Below are 12,809 nucleotides of genomic sequence, written 5' to 3' on the forward strand. Positions count from 1 at the left end.
GCTTTAAATGCTTTAAATGCTTTAAATGCTTCAAATGCTTTAAATGCTTTCAATACTTTGAATACTTTAAATGCTTGAAATGCTTTAAATGCTTTAAATGTTTTAAATGTTTTAAATGCTTTAAATGTTTTAAATGTTTTAAATGCTTTAAATGCTTCAAATGCTTTAAATGCTTTAAATGCTTTAAATGCTTTAAATGCTTTAAATGCTTTAAATGCTTTAAATGCTTTAAATGCTTTAAATGCTTTAAATGCTTTAAATGCTTCAAATGCTTTAAATGCTTTCAATACTTTAAATACTTTAAATGCTTGAAATGCTTTAAATGCTTTAAATGTTTTAAATGTTTTAAATGCTTTAAATGCTTTAAATGCTTTAAATGCTTTAAATGCTTTAAATGCTTTAAATGCTTTAAATGCTTTAAATGCTTTAAATGCTTTAAATGCTTTAAATGCTTTAAATGCTTTAAATGCTTTAAATGCTTTAAATGCTTTAAATGCTTTAAATGCTTTAAATGCTTTAAATGCTTTAAATGCTTTAAATGCTTTAAATGCTTGAAATGCTGTAAATGCTTTAAATGCTTTAAATGCTTTAAATGCTTGAAATGCTGTAAATGCTTTAAATGCTTTAAATGCTTTAAATGCTTCAAATGCTTTAAATGCTTTAAATGCTTTAAATGCTTTAAATGCTTTAAATGCTTTAAATGCTTTAAATGCTTTAAATGCTTTAAATGCTTCAAATGCTTTAAATGCTTTAAATGCTTTAAATGCTTTAAATACTTTAAATGCTTGAAATGCTTGAAATGCTTTAAATGCTTTAAATGCTTTAAATGCTTTAAATGCTTCAAATGCTTTAAATGCTTTAAATGCTTTAAATGCTTTAAATGCTTTAAATGCTTTAAATGCTTTAAATGCTTTAAATGCTTTAAATGCTTTAAATGCTTTAAATGCTTTAAATGCTTTAAATGCTTTAAATGCTTCAAATGCTATAAATGCTTTCAATACTTTAAATACTTTAAATGCTTGAAATGCTTTAAATGTTTTAAATGTTTTAAATGTTTTAAATGCTTTAAATGCTTTAAATGCTTTAAATGCTTTAAATGCTTTAAATGCTTTAAATGCTTTAAATGCTTTAAATGCTTTAAATGCTTTAAATGCTTTAAATGCTTTAAATGCTTTAAATGCTTTAAATGCTTTAAATGCTTCAAATGCTTTAAATGCTTTCAATACTTTAAATACTTTAAATGCTTGAAATGCTTTAAATGCTTTAAATGTTTTAAATGTTTTAAATGCTTTAAATGCTTTAAATGCTTTAAATGCTTTAAATGCTTTAAATGCTTTAAATGCTTTAAATGCTTTAAATGCTTTAAATGCTTTAAATGCTTTAAATGCTTCAAATGCTTTAAATGCTTTCAATACTTTAAATACTTTAAATGCTTGAAATGCTTTAAATGCTTTAAATGCTTTAAATGCTTTAAATGCTTTAAATGCTTCAAATGCTTTAAATGCTTTAAATGCTTTAAATGCTTTAAATGCTTTAAATGCTTTAAATGCTTTAAATGCTTTAAATGCTTTAAATGCTTTAAATGCTTCAAATGCTTTAAATGCTTTCAATACTTTAAATACTTTAAATGCTTGAAATGCTGTAAATGCTTTAAATGTTTTAAATGTTTTAAATGCTTTAAATGCTTTAAATGCTTTAAATGCTTTAAATGCTTTAAATGCTTTAAATGCTTTAAATGCTTCAAATGCTTTAAATGCTTTCAATACTTTAAATACTTTAAATGCTTGAAATGCTTTAAATGCTTTAAATGCTTTAAATGCTTTAAATGCTTTAAATGCTTTACATGCTTTAAATGCTTTAAATGCTTTAAATGCTTTAAATGCTTTAAATGCTTTAAATGCTTTAAATGCTTTAAATGCTTTAAATGCTTTAAATGCTTTAAATGCTTTAAATGCTTTAAATGCTTTAAATGCTTTAAATGCTTTAAATGCTTTAAATGCTTTAAATGCTTTGAATACTTTAAATGCTTGAAATGCTTTAAATGCTTTAAATGCTTGAAATGCTTTAAATGCTTTAAATGCTTTAAATGCTTTAAATGCTTCAAATGCTTTAAATGCTTTAAATGCTTTAAATGCTTTAAATGCTTTAAATGCTTTAAATGCTTTAAATGCTTTAAATGCTTCAAATGCTTTAAATGCTTTAAATGCTTTAAATGCTTTAAATGCTTCAAATGCTTTAAATGCTTTAAATGCTTTAAATGCTTTAAATACTTTAAATGCTTGAAATGCTTTAAATGCTTTAAATGCTTTAAATGCTTTAAATGCTTCAAATGCTTTAAATGCTTTAAATGCTTTAAATGCTTTAAATGCTTTAAATGCTTTAAATGCTTTGAATACTTTAAATGCTTGAAATGCTTTAAATGCTTTAAATGCTTTAAATGCTTTAAATGCTTTAAATGCTTTAAATGCTTTAAATGCTTTAAATGCTTTAAATGCTTCAAATGCTTTAAATGCTTTAAATGCTTTAAATGCTTTAAATGCTTTAAATGCTTTAAATGCTTGAAATGCTTTAAATGCTTTAAATGCTTTAAATGCTTTAAATGCTTCAAATGCTTTAAATGCTTTAAATGCTTTAAATGCTTTAAATGCTTTAAATGCTTTAAATGCTTTAAATACTTTAAATGCTTTAAATGCTTTAAATGCTTTAAATGCTTTAAATGCTTTAAATGCTTCAAATGCTTTAAATGCTTTAAATGCTTTAAATGCTTTAAATGCTTTAAATGCTTTAAATACTTTAAATGCTTGAAATGCTTTAAATGCTTTAAATGCTTTAAATGCTTCAAATGCTTTAAATGCTTTAAATGCTTTAAATGCTTTAAATGCTTTAAATGCTTTAAATGCTTTAAATGCTTTAAATGCTTTGAATACTTTAAATGCTTGAAATGCTTTAAATGCTTTAAATGCTTTAAATGCTTGAAATGCTGTAAATGCTTTAAATGCTTTAAATGCTTTAAATGCTTTAAATGCTTTAAATGCTTTAAATGCTTTAAATGCTTCAAATGCGTTAAATGCTTTAAATGCTTTAAATGCTTTAAATGCTTTAAATGCTTTAAATGCTTTAAATGCTTTAAATGCTTTAAATGCTTTAAATGCTTTAAATGCTTTAAATGCTTTAAATGCTTTAAATGCTTTAAATACTTTAAATGCTTGAAATGCTTTAAATGCTTTAAATGCTTTAAATGTTTTGAATGCTTCAAATGCTTTAAATGCTTTAAATGCTTTAAATGCTTTAAATGCTTTAAATGCTTTAAATGCTTCAAATGCTTTAAATGCTCTAAATGCTTTAAATGCTTTAAATGCTTTAAATGCTTTAAATGCTTTAAATGCTTTAAATGCTTTAAATGCTTTAAATGCTTTAAATGCTTTAAATGCTTTAAATGCTTTAAATGCTTTAAATGCTTCAAATGCTTTAAATGCTTTCAATACTTTAAATACTTTAAATGCTTGAAATGCTTTAAATTTTAAATGCTTGAAATGCTTTAAATGCTTTAAATGTTTTAAATGTTTTAAATGCTTTAAATGCTTTAAATGCTTTAAATGCTTTAAATGCTTCAAATGCTTTAAATGCTTTCAATACTTTAAATACTTTAAATGCTTGAAATGCTTTAAATGCTTTAAATGCTTTAAATGCTTTAAATGCTTTAAATGCTTTACATGCTTTAAATGTTTTAAATGCTTTAAATGCTTTAAATGCTTTAAATGCTTTAAATGCTTTAAATGCTTTAAATGCTTTAAATGCTTTAAATGCTTTAAATGCTTTAAATGCTTTAAATGCTTTAAATGCTTTAAATGCTTTAAATGCTTCAAATGCTTTAAATGCTTTAAATGCTCTAAATGCTTTGAATGCTCTAATTCTTTAAATCCTTTATATGCTTTAAATGCTTTAAATGCTTGAAATGCTTGAAATGCTTTAAATGCTTTAAATGCTTTAAATGCTTAAAACGCTTGAAATGCTTTAAATGCTTTAAATGCTTTAAATGCTTTAAACGCTTTAAATGCTTTAAATGCTTTAAATGCTTTAAATGCTTTAAATGCTTTGAATACTTTAAATGCTTGAAATGCTTTAAATGCTTTAAATGCTTTAAATGCTTTAAATGCTTTGAATGCTTTAAATGCTTTAAAAGCTTTAAATGCTTTAAATGCTTTAAATGCTTTAAATGCTTTAAATGCTTTAAATGCTTTAAATGCTTCAAATGCTTTAAATGCTTTAAATGCTCTAAATGCTTTGAATGCTCTAATTCTTTAAATCCTTTATATGCTTTAAATGCTTTAAATGCTTGAAATGCTTGAAATGCTTTAAATGCTTTAAATGCTTTAAATGCTTAAAACGCTTGAAATGCTTTAAATGCTTTAAATGCTTTAAATGCTTTAAACGCTTTAAATGCTTTAAATGCTTTAAATGCTTTAAATGCTTTAAATGCTTTAAATGCTTTAAATGCTTTGAATGCTTTAAATGCTTTGAATGCTTTAAATGCTTTAAATGCTTTAAATGCTTTAAATGCTTTAAATGGTTTAAATGGTTTAAATGCTTTAAATGGTTTAAATGCTTTCAATTCTTTAAATGCTTTAAGTGCTTTAAATGCTTTAAATGCTTTAAATGCTTAAAACGCTTGAAATGCTTTAAATGCTTTAAATGCTTTAAATGCTTTAAATGCTTTAAATGCTTTAAATGCTTTAAATGCTTTAAATGCTTTGAATACTTTAAATGCTTGAAATGCTTTAAATGCTTTAAATGCTTTAAATGCTTTAAATGCTTTGAATGCTTTAAATGCTTTAAAAGCTTTAAATGCTTTAAATGCTTTAAATGCTTTAAATGCTTTAAATGCTTTAAATGCTTTAAATGCTTTAAATGCTTCAAATGCTTTAAATGCTTTAAATGCTCTAAATGCTTTGAATGCTCTAATTCTTTAAATCCTTTATATGCTTTAAATGCTTTAAATGCTTGAAATGCTTGAAATGCTTTAAATGCTTTAAATGCTTTAAATGCTTAAAACGCTTGAAATGCTTTAAATGCTTTAAATGCTTTAAATGCTTTAAACGCTTTAAATGCTTTAAATGCTTTAAATGCTTTAAATGCTTTAAATGCTTTAAATGCTTTAAATGCTTTAAATGCTTTGAATGCTTTAAATGCTTTGAATGCTTTAAATGCTTTAAATGCTTTAAATGCTTTAAATGCTTTAAATGGTTTAAATGGTTTAAATGCTTTAAATGGTTTAAATGCTTTCAATTCTTTAAATGCTTTAAGTGCTTTAAATGCTTTAAATGCATTAAATCCTTTAAATGCTTTAAATGCATTAAATGCTTCAAATGCTTCAAATGCTTCAAATGCTTCAAATGCTTCAAATGCTTCAAATGCTTCAAATGTTTTAAATGCTTTAAATGCTTTAAATTCTTTAAATGCTTTAAATGCTTTAAATGCTTTAAATGCTTTAAATGCTTTAAATGCTTTAAATGCTTTAAATGCTTTAAATGCTTTAAATGCTTCAAATGCTTTAAATGCTTTAAATGCTTTAAATGCTTTAAATGTTTTAAATGCTTTTAATGCTTTAAATGCTTTAAATGCTTTAAATGCTTTAAATGCTTTAAATGCTTTAAATGCTTCAAATGCTTTAAATGCTTTAAATGCTTTAAATGCTTTAAATGCTTTAAATGCTTTAAATGCTTTAAATGCTTTAAATGCTCTAAATGCTTTTAATGTTTTAAATGCTTTAAATGCTATAAATGCTATAAATGCTATAAATGCTTTAAATGCTTTTAATGCTTTAAATGCTTTTCATGCTTTAAATGCTTTAAATGCTTTAAATGCTTTAAATACTTTTAATGCTTCAAATGCTTAAAATGCTTTAAATGCTTTAAATGCTTTAAATGCTTTGAATGCTTTAAATGATTTAAATGCTTTAAATGCTTTTAATGCTTTAAATGCTTTTAATGCTTTAAATGCTTTAAATGCTTTAAATGCTTTAAAAGGTTTTCTTGCTTTTAATACTTTTAATACTTTCAATACTTTTATTACTTTAAATACTTTTAATACCTTTAATACTTTTAATACTTTTAATACTTTTAATACTTTTAATACTTCTAATACTTTTAATACTTTTAATACTTTTAATACTTTTAATACTTTTAATACTTTTAATACTTTTAATACTTTTAATACTTTTAATACTTTTAATACTTTTAATACTTTTAATACTTTTAATACTTTTAATACTTTTAATACTTTTAATACTTTTAATACTTTTAATACTTTTAATACTTTTAATACTTTTAATACTTTTAATACTTTTAATACTTTTAATACTTTTAATACTTTTAATACTTTTAATACTTTTAATACTTTTAATACTTTTAATACTTTTAATACTTTCAATACTTTTATTACTTTAAATACTTTTAATACTTTTAATACCTTTAATACTTTTAATACTTTTAATACTTTTAATACTTTTAATACTTTTAATACTTTTAACACTTTTAATACTTTTAATACTTTTAATACTTTTAATACTTTTAATACTTTTAATACTTTTAATACTTTTAATACTTTTAATACTTTTAATACTTTCAATACTTTTAATACTTTTAATACTTTTAATACTTTTAATACTTTTAATACTTTTAATACTTTTAATACTTTTGATACTTTTAATACTTTTACTACTTTTAATACTTTTAATACTTTTAATACTTTTAATACTTTTAATACTTTTAATACTTTTAATACTTTTAATACTTTTAATACTTTTAATACTTTTAATACTTTTAATACTTTTAATACTTTTAATACTTTTAATACTTTTAATACTTTTAATACTTTCAATACTTTTAATACTTTTAATACTTTTAATACTTTTAATACTTTTAATACTTTTAATACTTTTAATACTTTTAATACTTTTAATACTTTTAATACTTTTAATACTTTTAATACTTTTAATACTTTTAATACTTTTAATACTTTTAATACTTTTAATACTTTTAGTACTTTTAATACTTTTAATACTTTTAATACTTTTAATACTTTTAATACTTTTAATACTTTTAATACTTTTAATACTTTTGATACTTTTAATACTTTTAATATCTTTAGTACTATTGATACTTTTAATATTTTTAATACTTTTAATACTTTTAATACTTTTAATACTTTTAATACTTTTAATACTTTTAATACTTTTAATACTTTTAATACTTTTAATACTTTTAATACTTTTAATACTTTTAATACTTTTAATACTTTTAATACTTTCAATACTTTTAATACTTTTAATACTTTTAATACTTTTAATACTTTTAATACTTTTAATATTTTTAATACTTTTAATACTTTTAATACTTTTAATACTTTTAATACTTTTAATACTTTTAATACTTTTAGTACTTTTAATACTTTTAATACTTTTAATACTTTTAATACTTTTAATACTTTTATTAATTTTAGTACTTTTAATACCTTTATTGCAGTTATTGCTCGAACTTTTACATTTTAGGTTCGGATTTCTGATCTCGACTTTTTCTGATTTCTATTTTTTAATTTCCTTCTAATCTCGTAATTTCGGATGTCTAAAATCTAATTTCTAATTTCTAATTCGTAATTTCTAATTTTTAATTTGTAATTTGTAATTTGTAATTTGTAATTTGTAATTTGTAATTTGTAATTTGTAATTTCTAATTTCCAATTTCCAATTTCCAATTTCCAATTTCCAATTTCCAATTTCCAATTTCCAATTTCCAATTTCCAATTTCCAATTTCCCATTTCCAATTTCCAATTTCCAATTTCCAATTTCTAATTTCTAATTTCTAATTTCTAATTTCTAATTTCTAATTTCTAATTTCTAATTTCTAATTTCTAATTTGTAATTTGTATTTTGTAATATGTAATTTTTAATTTCTAATTTTTAATTTCTAATTTCTAATTTCTAATTTCTAATTTCTAATTTCTAATTTCTAATTTCTAATTTCTAATTTCTAATTTCTAATTTCTAATTTCTAATTTCTAATTTCTAATTTCTAATTTCTAATTTCTAATTTCTAATTTCTAATTTCTAATTTCTAATTTCTAATTTCTAATTTCTAATTTCTAATTTCTAATTTCTAATTTCTAATTTCTAATTTCTAATTTCTAATTTCTAATTTCTAATTTCTAATTTCTAATTTCTAATTTCTAATTTCTAATTTCTAATTTCTAATTTCTAATTTCTAATTTCTAATTTCTAATTTCTAATTTCTAATTTCTAATTTCTAATTTCTAATTTCTAATTTCTAATTTCTAATTTCTAATTTCTAATTTCTAATTTCTAATTTCTAATTTCTAATTTCTAATTTCTAACTTCTAATTTCTAATTTCTAATTTCTAATTTCTAATTTCTAATTTCTAATTTCTAATTTCTAATTTCTAATTTCTAATTTCTAATTTCTAATTTCTAATTTCTAATTTCTAATTTCTAATTTCTAATTTCTAATTTCTAATTTCTAATTTCTAATTTCTAATTTCTAATTTCTAATTTCTAATTTCTAATTTCTAATTTCTAATTTCTAATTTCTAATTTCTAATTTCTAATTTCTAATTTCTAATTACTAATTTCTAATTTATAGTTTCTAGTTTCTAGTTTCTAATTTTTAATTTCCCTATTTCCTATTTCCTGTTTCCTATTTCCTATTTCCTATTTCCTATTTTCTATTTCCTATTTCCTATTTCCTATTTCCTATTTCCTATTTCCTATTTCCTATTTCCTATTTCCTATTTTCTTTTTCCTATTTCCTATTTCCTATTTCCTATTTCCTATTTCCTATTTCCTATTTCCTATTTCCTATTTCCTATTTCCTATTTCCTATTTCCTATTTCCTATTTCCTATTTCCTATTTCCTATTTCCTATTTCCTATTTCCTATTTCCTATTTCCTATTTCCTATTTCCTATTTCCTATTTCCTATTTCCTATTTCCTATTTCCTATTTCCTATTTCCTATTTCCTATTTCCTATTTCCTCTTTCCTATTTCCTGTTTCCTATTTCCTATTACCTATTTCCTATTTCCTATTTCCTATTTCCTATTTCCTATCTCCTATTTCCTATTTCCTATTTCCTATTTCCTATTTCCTTTTTCTTATTTCCTATTTCCTATTTCCTATTTTCTATTTCCTTTTTCTTATTTCCTATTTCCTATTTCCTATTTCCTATTTCCTATTTCCTATTTCCTATTTCCTATTTCCTATTTCCTATTTCCTATTTCCTATTTCCTATTTCCTATTTCCTATTTCCTATTTCCTATTTCCTATTTCCTATTTCCTATTTCCTATTTCCTATTTCCTATTTCCTATTTCCTATTTCCTATTTCCTATTTCTTATTTCCTATTTCCTATTTCCTATTTCCTATTTCCTATTTCCTATGTCCTATTTCCTATTTCCTATTTCCTATTTCCTATTTCCTATTTCCTATTTCCTATTTCCTATTACCTATTTCCTATTTCCTATTTTCAATTTCCTATTTGCTATTTCCTATTTCCTATTTCCTATTTCCTATTTCCTATTTCCTATTTCCTATTTCCTATTTCCTATTTTCTATTTTCTATTTTCTATTTTCTATTTTCTATTTCCTATTTCCTATTTCCTATTTCCTATTTCCTATTTCCTCTTTCCTATTTCCTATTTCCTATTTCCTATTTCCTATTTCTTGTTTTCAATGTCTAATTTCTAATTTATTTCTGTTTTGATAACCTTAAGGTCATTCGCCTCTTCAAGCCAGAAATACTAACCCTACGTGCGGAGTGGGATTTGAACCCAGGTGAGTTTCATGAAAGGTATCGACAAATCCATCATTCTAATTTTGAGTTTTGAGTTTAAAGCTGTGAATTTTTTGTTTCGAGTTTTGAGTTATGCGTTTTAAGTTCTGAAATTATTAATTTGATTTGTAATTTTTGAAATCTGGATCATTTTATTGTTTCTTTAAATGATTAATTTTGTAAAGGCCTTCCATAGTTACTAACGATATAGCTTGACATCACTTCTGCATAGTTTCAAAGGTAAGCACTAACATTGAGTGCTCAAAAGAGTTTGGCAGGTAAATTTTAAATCCTACCCTCGAAACTACGATTCGTTTTTTTCATCTTCTATAAAACTCTACTCCCATGGCATAAAAAGTACTTCCAAAATTCACCTAAATTTGCGTGAAATGATCACACTTTTTCCGTCCAAAGCAGCTCAAAGAAAAACCGGTAATTAGGACGAGCAGCTCTCCGCGTCAAGAACAAGCAGCCTCGTGGAAAAAGCGGAAACAGCACGAACGATTTGTTGCAACGCGCTGCCACATTCACATTCTTAGTTCGGAAATAAATGACCGAGGTGTTCGTTCGAGCAAACACCGGAAGTTCGTCGTCTGACATCACACCGTCCCAGAACAAATGCACGGAGTCGCCACTATTTTAAGCACTTTTGTGCATTTTGAACACCGTTTTTTTCGCTCTTTCTCTCTCTCGACCGACGGACACTTGCGAAAGGGGGGTTTGGGATTTGTGTGGTGGAAAATGTGAATTACTGGGTGGTGTGTGGAGGGCAGCAATAAGGAAAACGTGTACTTTCACAGCTAAATGGAAACCGAAAGGAAACAGAAAAAAAATAACACGAGCACAGCAATGGGGCGGAGGGGAGAAAAACAACACCATCACCACTTACCTCTTCGTGTTCCCGTTGAAACTTTTCCTTTTTCCTAAGTGCTTCTTGAATTTTCAGCTGTATAGCGCCGCGGCCGGGAAAGAAACGTTGAATTTTAGTAGCCCACCAAATGCAAAAAAAAAACAGAATGCAGAGAAAAAAATAGTAGACATGAATTGGAAAACCATGGAAATTTAAGAGTTATTTGGTTTTTGTATGTTCACAATGACAAGGTTTGGGGGTGAGAATAATAGAAAGGGAAATCTAGCAATAAACTTTCACCGCAGAAGAAAAATATACCCGGTTGCGGTGAGGACGAAATCTTCTAACAAAAAAAAAGAAATGGAGAAAAAATAATTAAAATTAAAACACTGAAAAAATGAAACCATTTAAGCACTTCTGAAAAGGTCTTGATAAGAGAATCGGCTTGAATCGCCGGCAGGTGTTGGAAGAGAGGTTGCAAATATTTATGCCCTAAACAAATTTCCGTCTCCGAAAGCCGGTCGCTTTTAGCCCGAACTGCTCGAAGCCGGAAGTAGGTTCATTTTTTTAGCTTTCTCCTTCTTCTTTTCTTTATCGTCTCAAGCATTTCGCGGAAGTCAAGACTCACCCTCTGGATGGTTTCCTCGAAACTTGGCTGCGGTCCACCGCCGTTCATTTGAAAATGTCTCAGTCTTTCGTTCTGCGGCTGTGGAAGAAACCGAAACAAAGATGAAATGGGCATCAGAACTGTGTATCATCGTTAGCATTAAGTCATTTAGAATCCCACCGCACCGGAGCGGCGGTGCTGTGGTAGGCTGAAGGCTGACTCCGCCCGGTACCACCATTTTTGGTACCACGTCCAAGTGGAAATCCGACTGAATGGCTGGCGGAATCCGGGTAGGGTAGAGAGGCAGTGAGAGAGGCGCAAAAGCAAAGTTTTCCACTTCCAAATGGCGAAGGGAAAATTTACATAATAAATTAAAACAATTTCTTTCCATTTAGTCGTACGGGATTTTCGGTAATGGACAGTGGTTCAGTGCTCTCGAGGTCATTGGTTAGAATTGCACCGTTAAAACAAGTTGGTTGGAATTGATTACAACTCTTCTTTATTTAGGGAGAACTGTCATAGTTTCTATTGAATGAATAATTAGACTTATATGTTAGAACTCAAAGCTGTAAAGTAAAAAAATGAGAGTTTAATCGAGACTCGAAATATTGAAGAATAGCTCACACGACGCAAAATATTTTGTGACAAATGAAAGCGGAAAATCCAATAAAAATTCCAACGCGATCGGTTATTAAAAATGGTGAAATCGTTGAATTTCGCTAATTTTACCATTTGCAATATAACCAAGATGACAGTGAGCGTTATAAAGACTGTGCTTGAAAAAAATGCAACACTTTCTTTTGAGCATAACTAATTTAGCGTGTAATGTTCACGTGTGCAAATGTGTTACAATCTGTCAAGTGTTTATCGAGATGGCTTCCAAGCAAGAAGTGCTTCAAAAAAAAAATTGGGCGCGGTTGTGTTAAATCTAGATAAGTCCCGCAAGTGGATCGTGAAACATTTAAGAATTGACAATCGTTCAAGGCACCGAGTGGTGAGCTGGCTGTGGAACAAAACCTTTTGATTCGGAAGGAGGCCAAACAAGTCAATTCGTCCGTCTGGTTCATCCATCAAGCAATCAAGCGGGCCGAACTTCAGTTGTTCAAGACCAGGAAAGCCCCTAACCGAGCCGATAAATACAGTGACCAAAGCCGTACCCCGAGTGAAGCCGAAAGGCATCGTAATGGAAGATGAGGCGTACATTAATGCAGACGCGAAGCAGATTTCCGGCCTGCCGTTTATAGTCAGCATGTCTCGCCTGGATGTTCCGGAGAAAATTCGGATGAAGAAGGTCAAATAATTGGCCAAGAAATACTCGGTGTGGCAGGCGATGTGTGGGTGTCAAAGTTCTGGCATTACATTCCTTTTGTGGAATTTGACCTTTCTGTTTCAACAGACTTCGCAGCCGATTCTTAGTGTACAGAATCATTGCATGGCTAGTACTATGGATCCTACTGACACTAAGAATCCTTCCAGATCGGGGCTCGAACATACGACAACTGGCTTGTAAGA

The 12,809-nt window shown here is 26.2% G+C and overlaps 1 protein-coding gene across 4 annotated transcripts in view; it reads right to left on the reverse strand.

The window, feature by feature from the left end:
- LOC131440264 (sterile alpha motif domain-containing protein 5) overlaps positions 1-12,809 on the reverse strand; it is a 657,981-nt gene that overhangs the window by 117,584 nt on the left and 527,588 nt on the right. For all 4 annotated transcript variants that reach the window (XR_009231365.1, XR_009231364.1, XM_058611383.1 and 1 more), the window contains exons 7-8: positions 11,319-11,396; positions 10,730-10,786 (exon numbers count right to left, since the gene is read on the reverse strand). Coding sequence is in view for 2 of the 4 variants with exons in the window: in XM_058611383.1 (XP_058467366.1) it covers positions 10,730-10,786; positions 11,319-11,396 (135 nt within the window). In the remaining 2 variants the exon portion in view is untranslated. The remainder of the gene's footprint in view (positions 1-10,729; positions 10,787-11,318; positions 11,397-12,809) is intronic.

The sequence above is a fragment of the Malaya genurostris genome, chromosome 1 (assembly GCF_030247185.1).
Source record: "Malaya genurostris strain Urasoe2022 chromosome 1, Malgen_1.1, whole genome shotgun sequence".
In the NCBI taxonomy this organism is placed as follows: domain Eukaryota; kingdom Metazoa; phylum Arthropoda; class Insecta; order Diptera; family Culicidae; genus Malaya; species Malaya genurostris.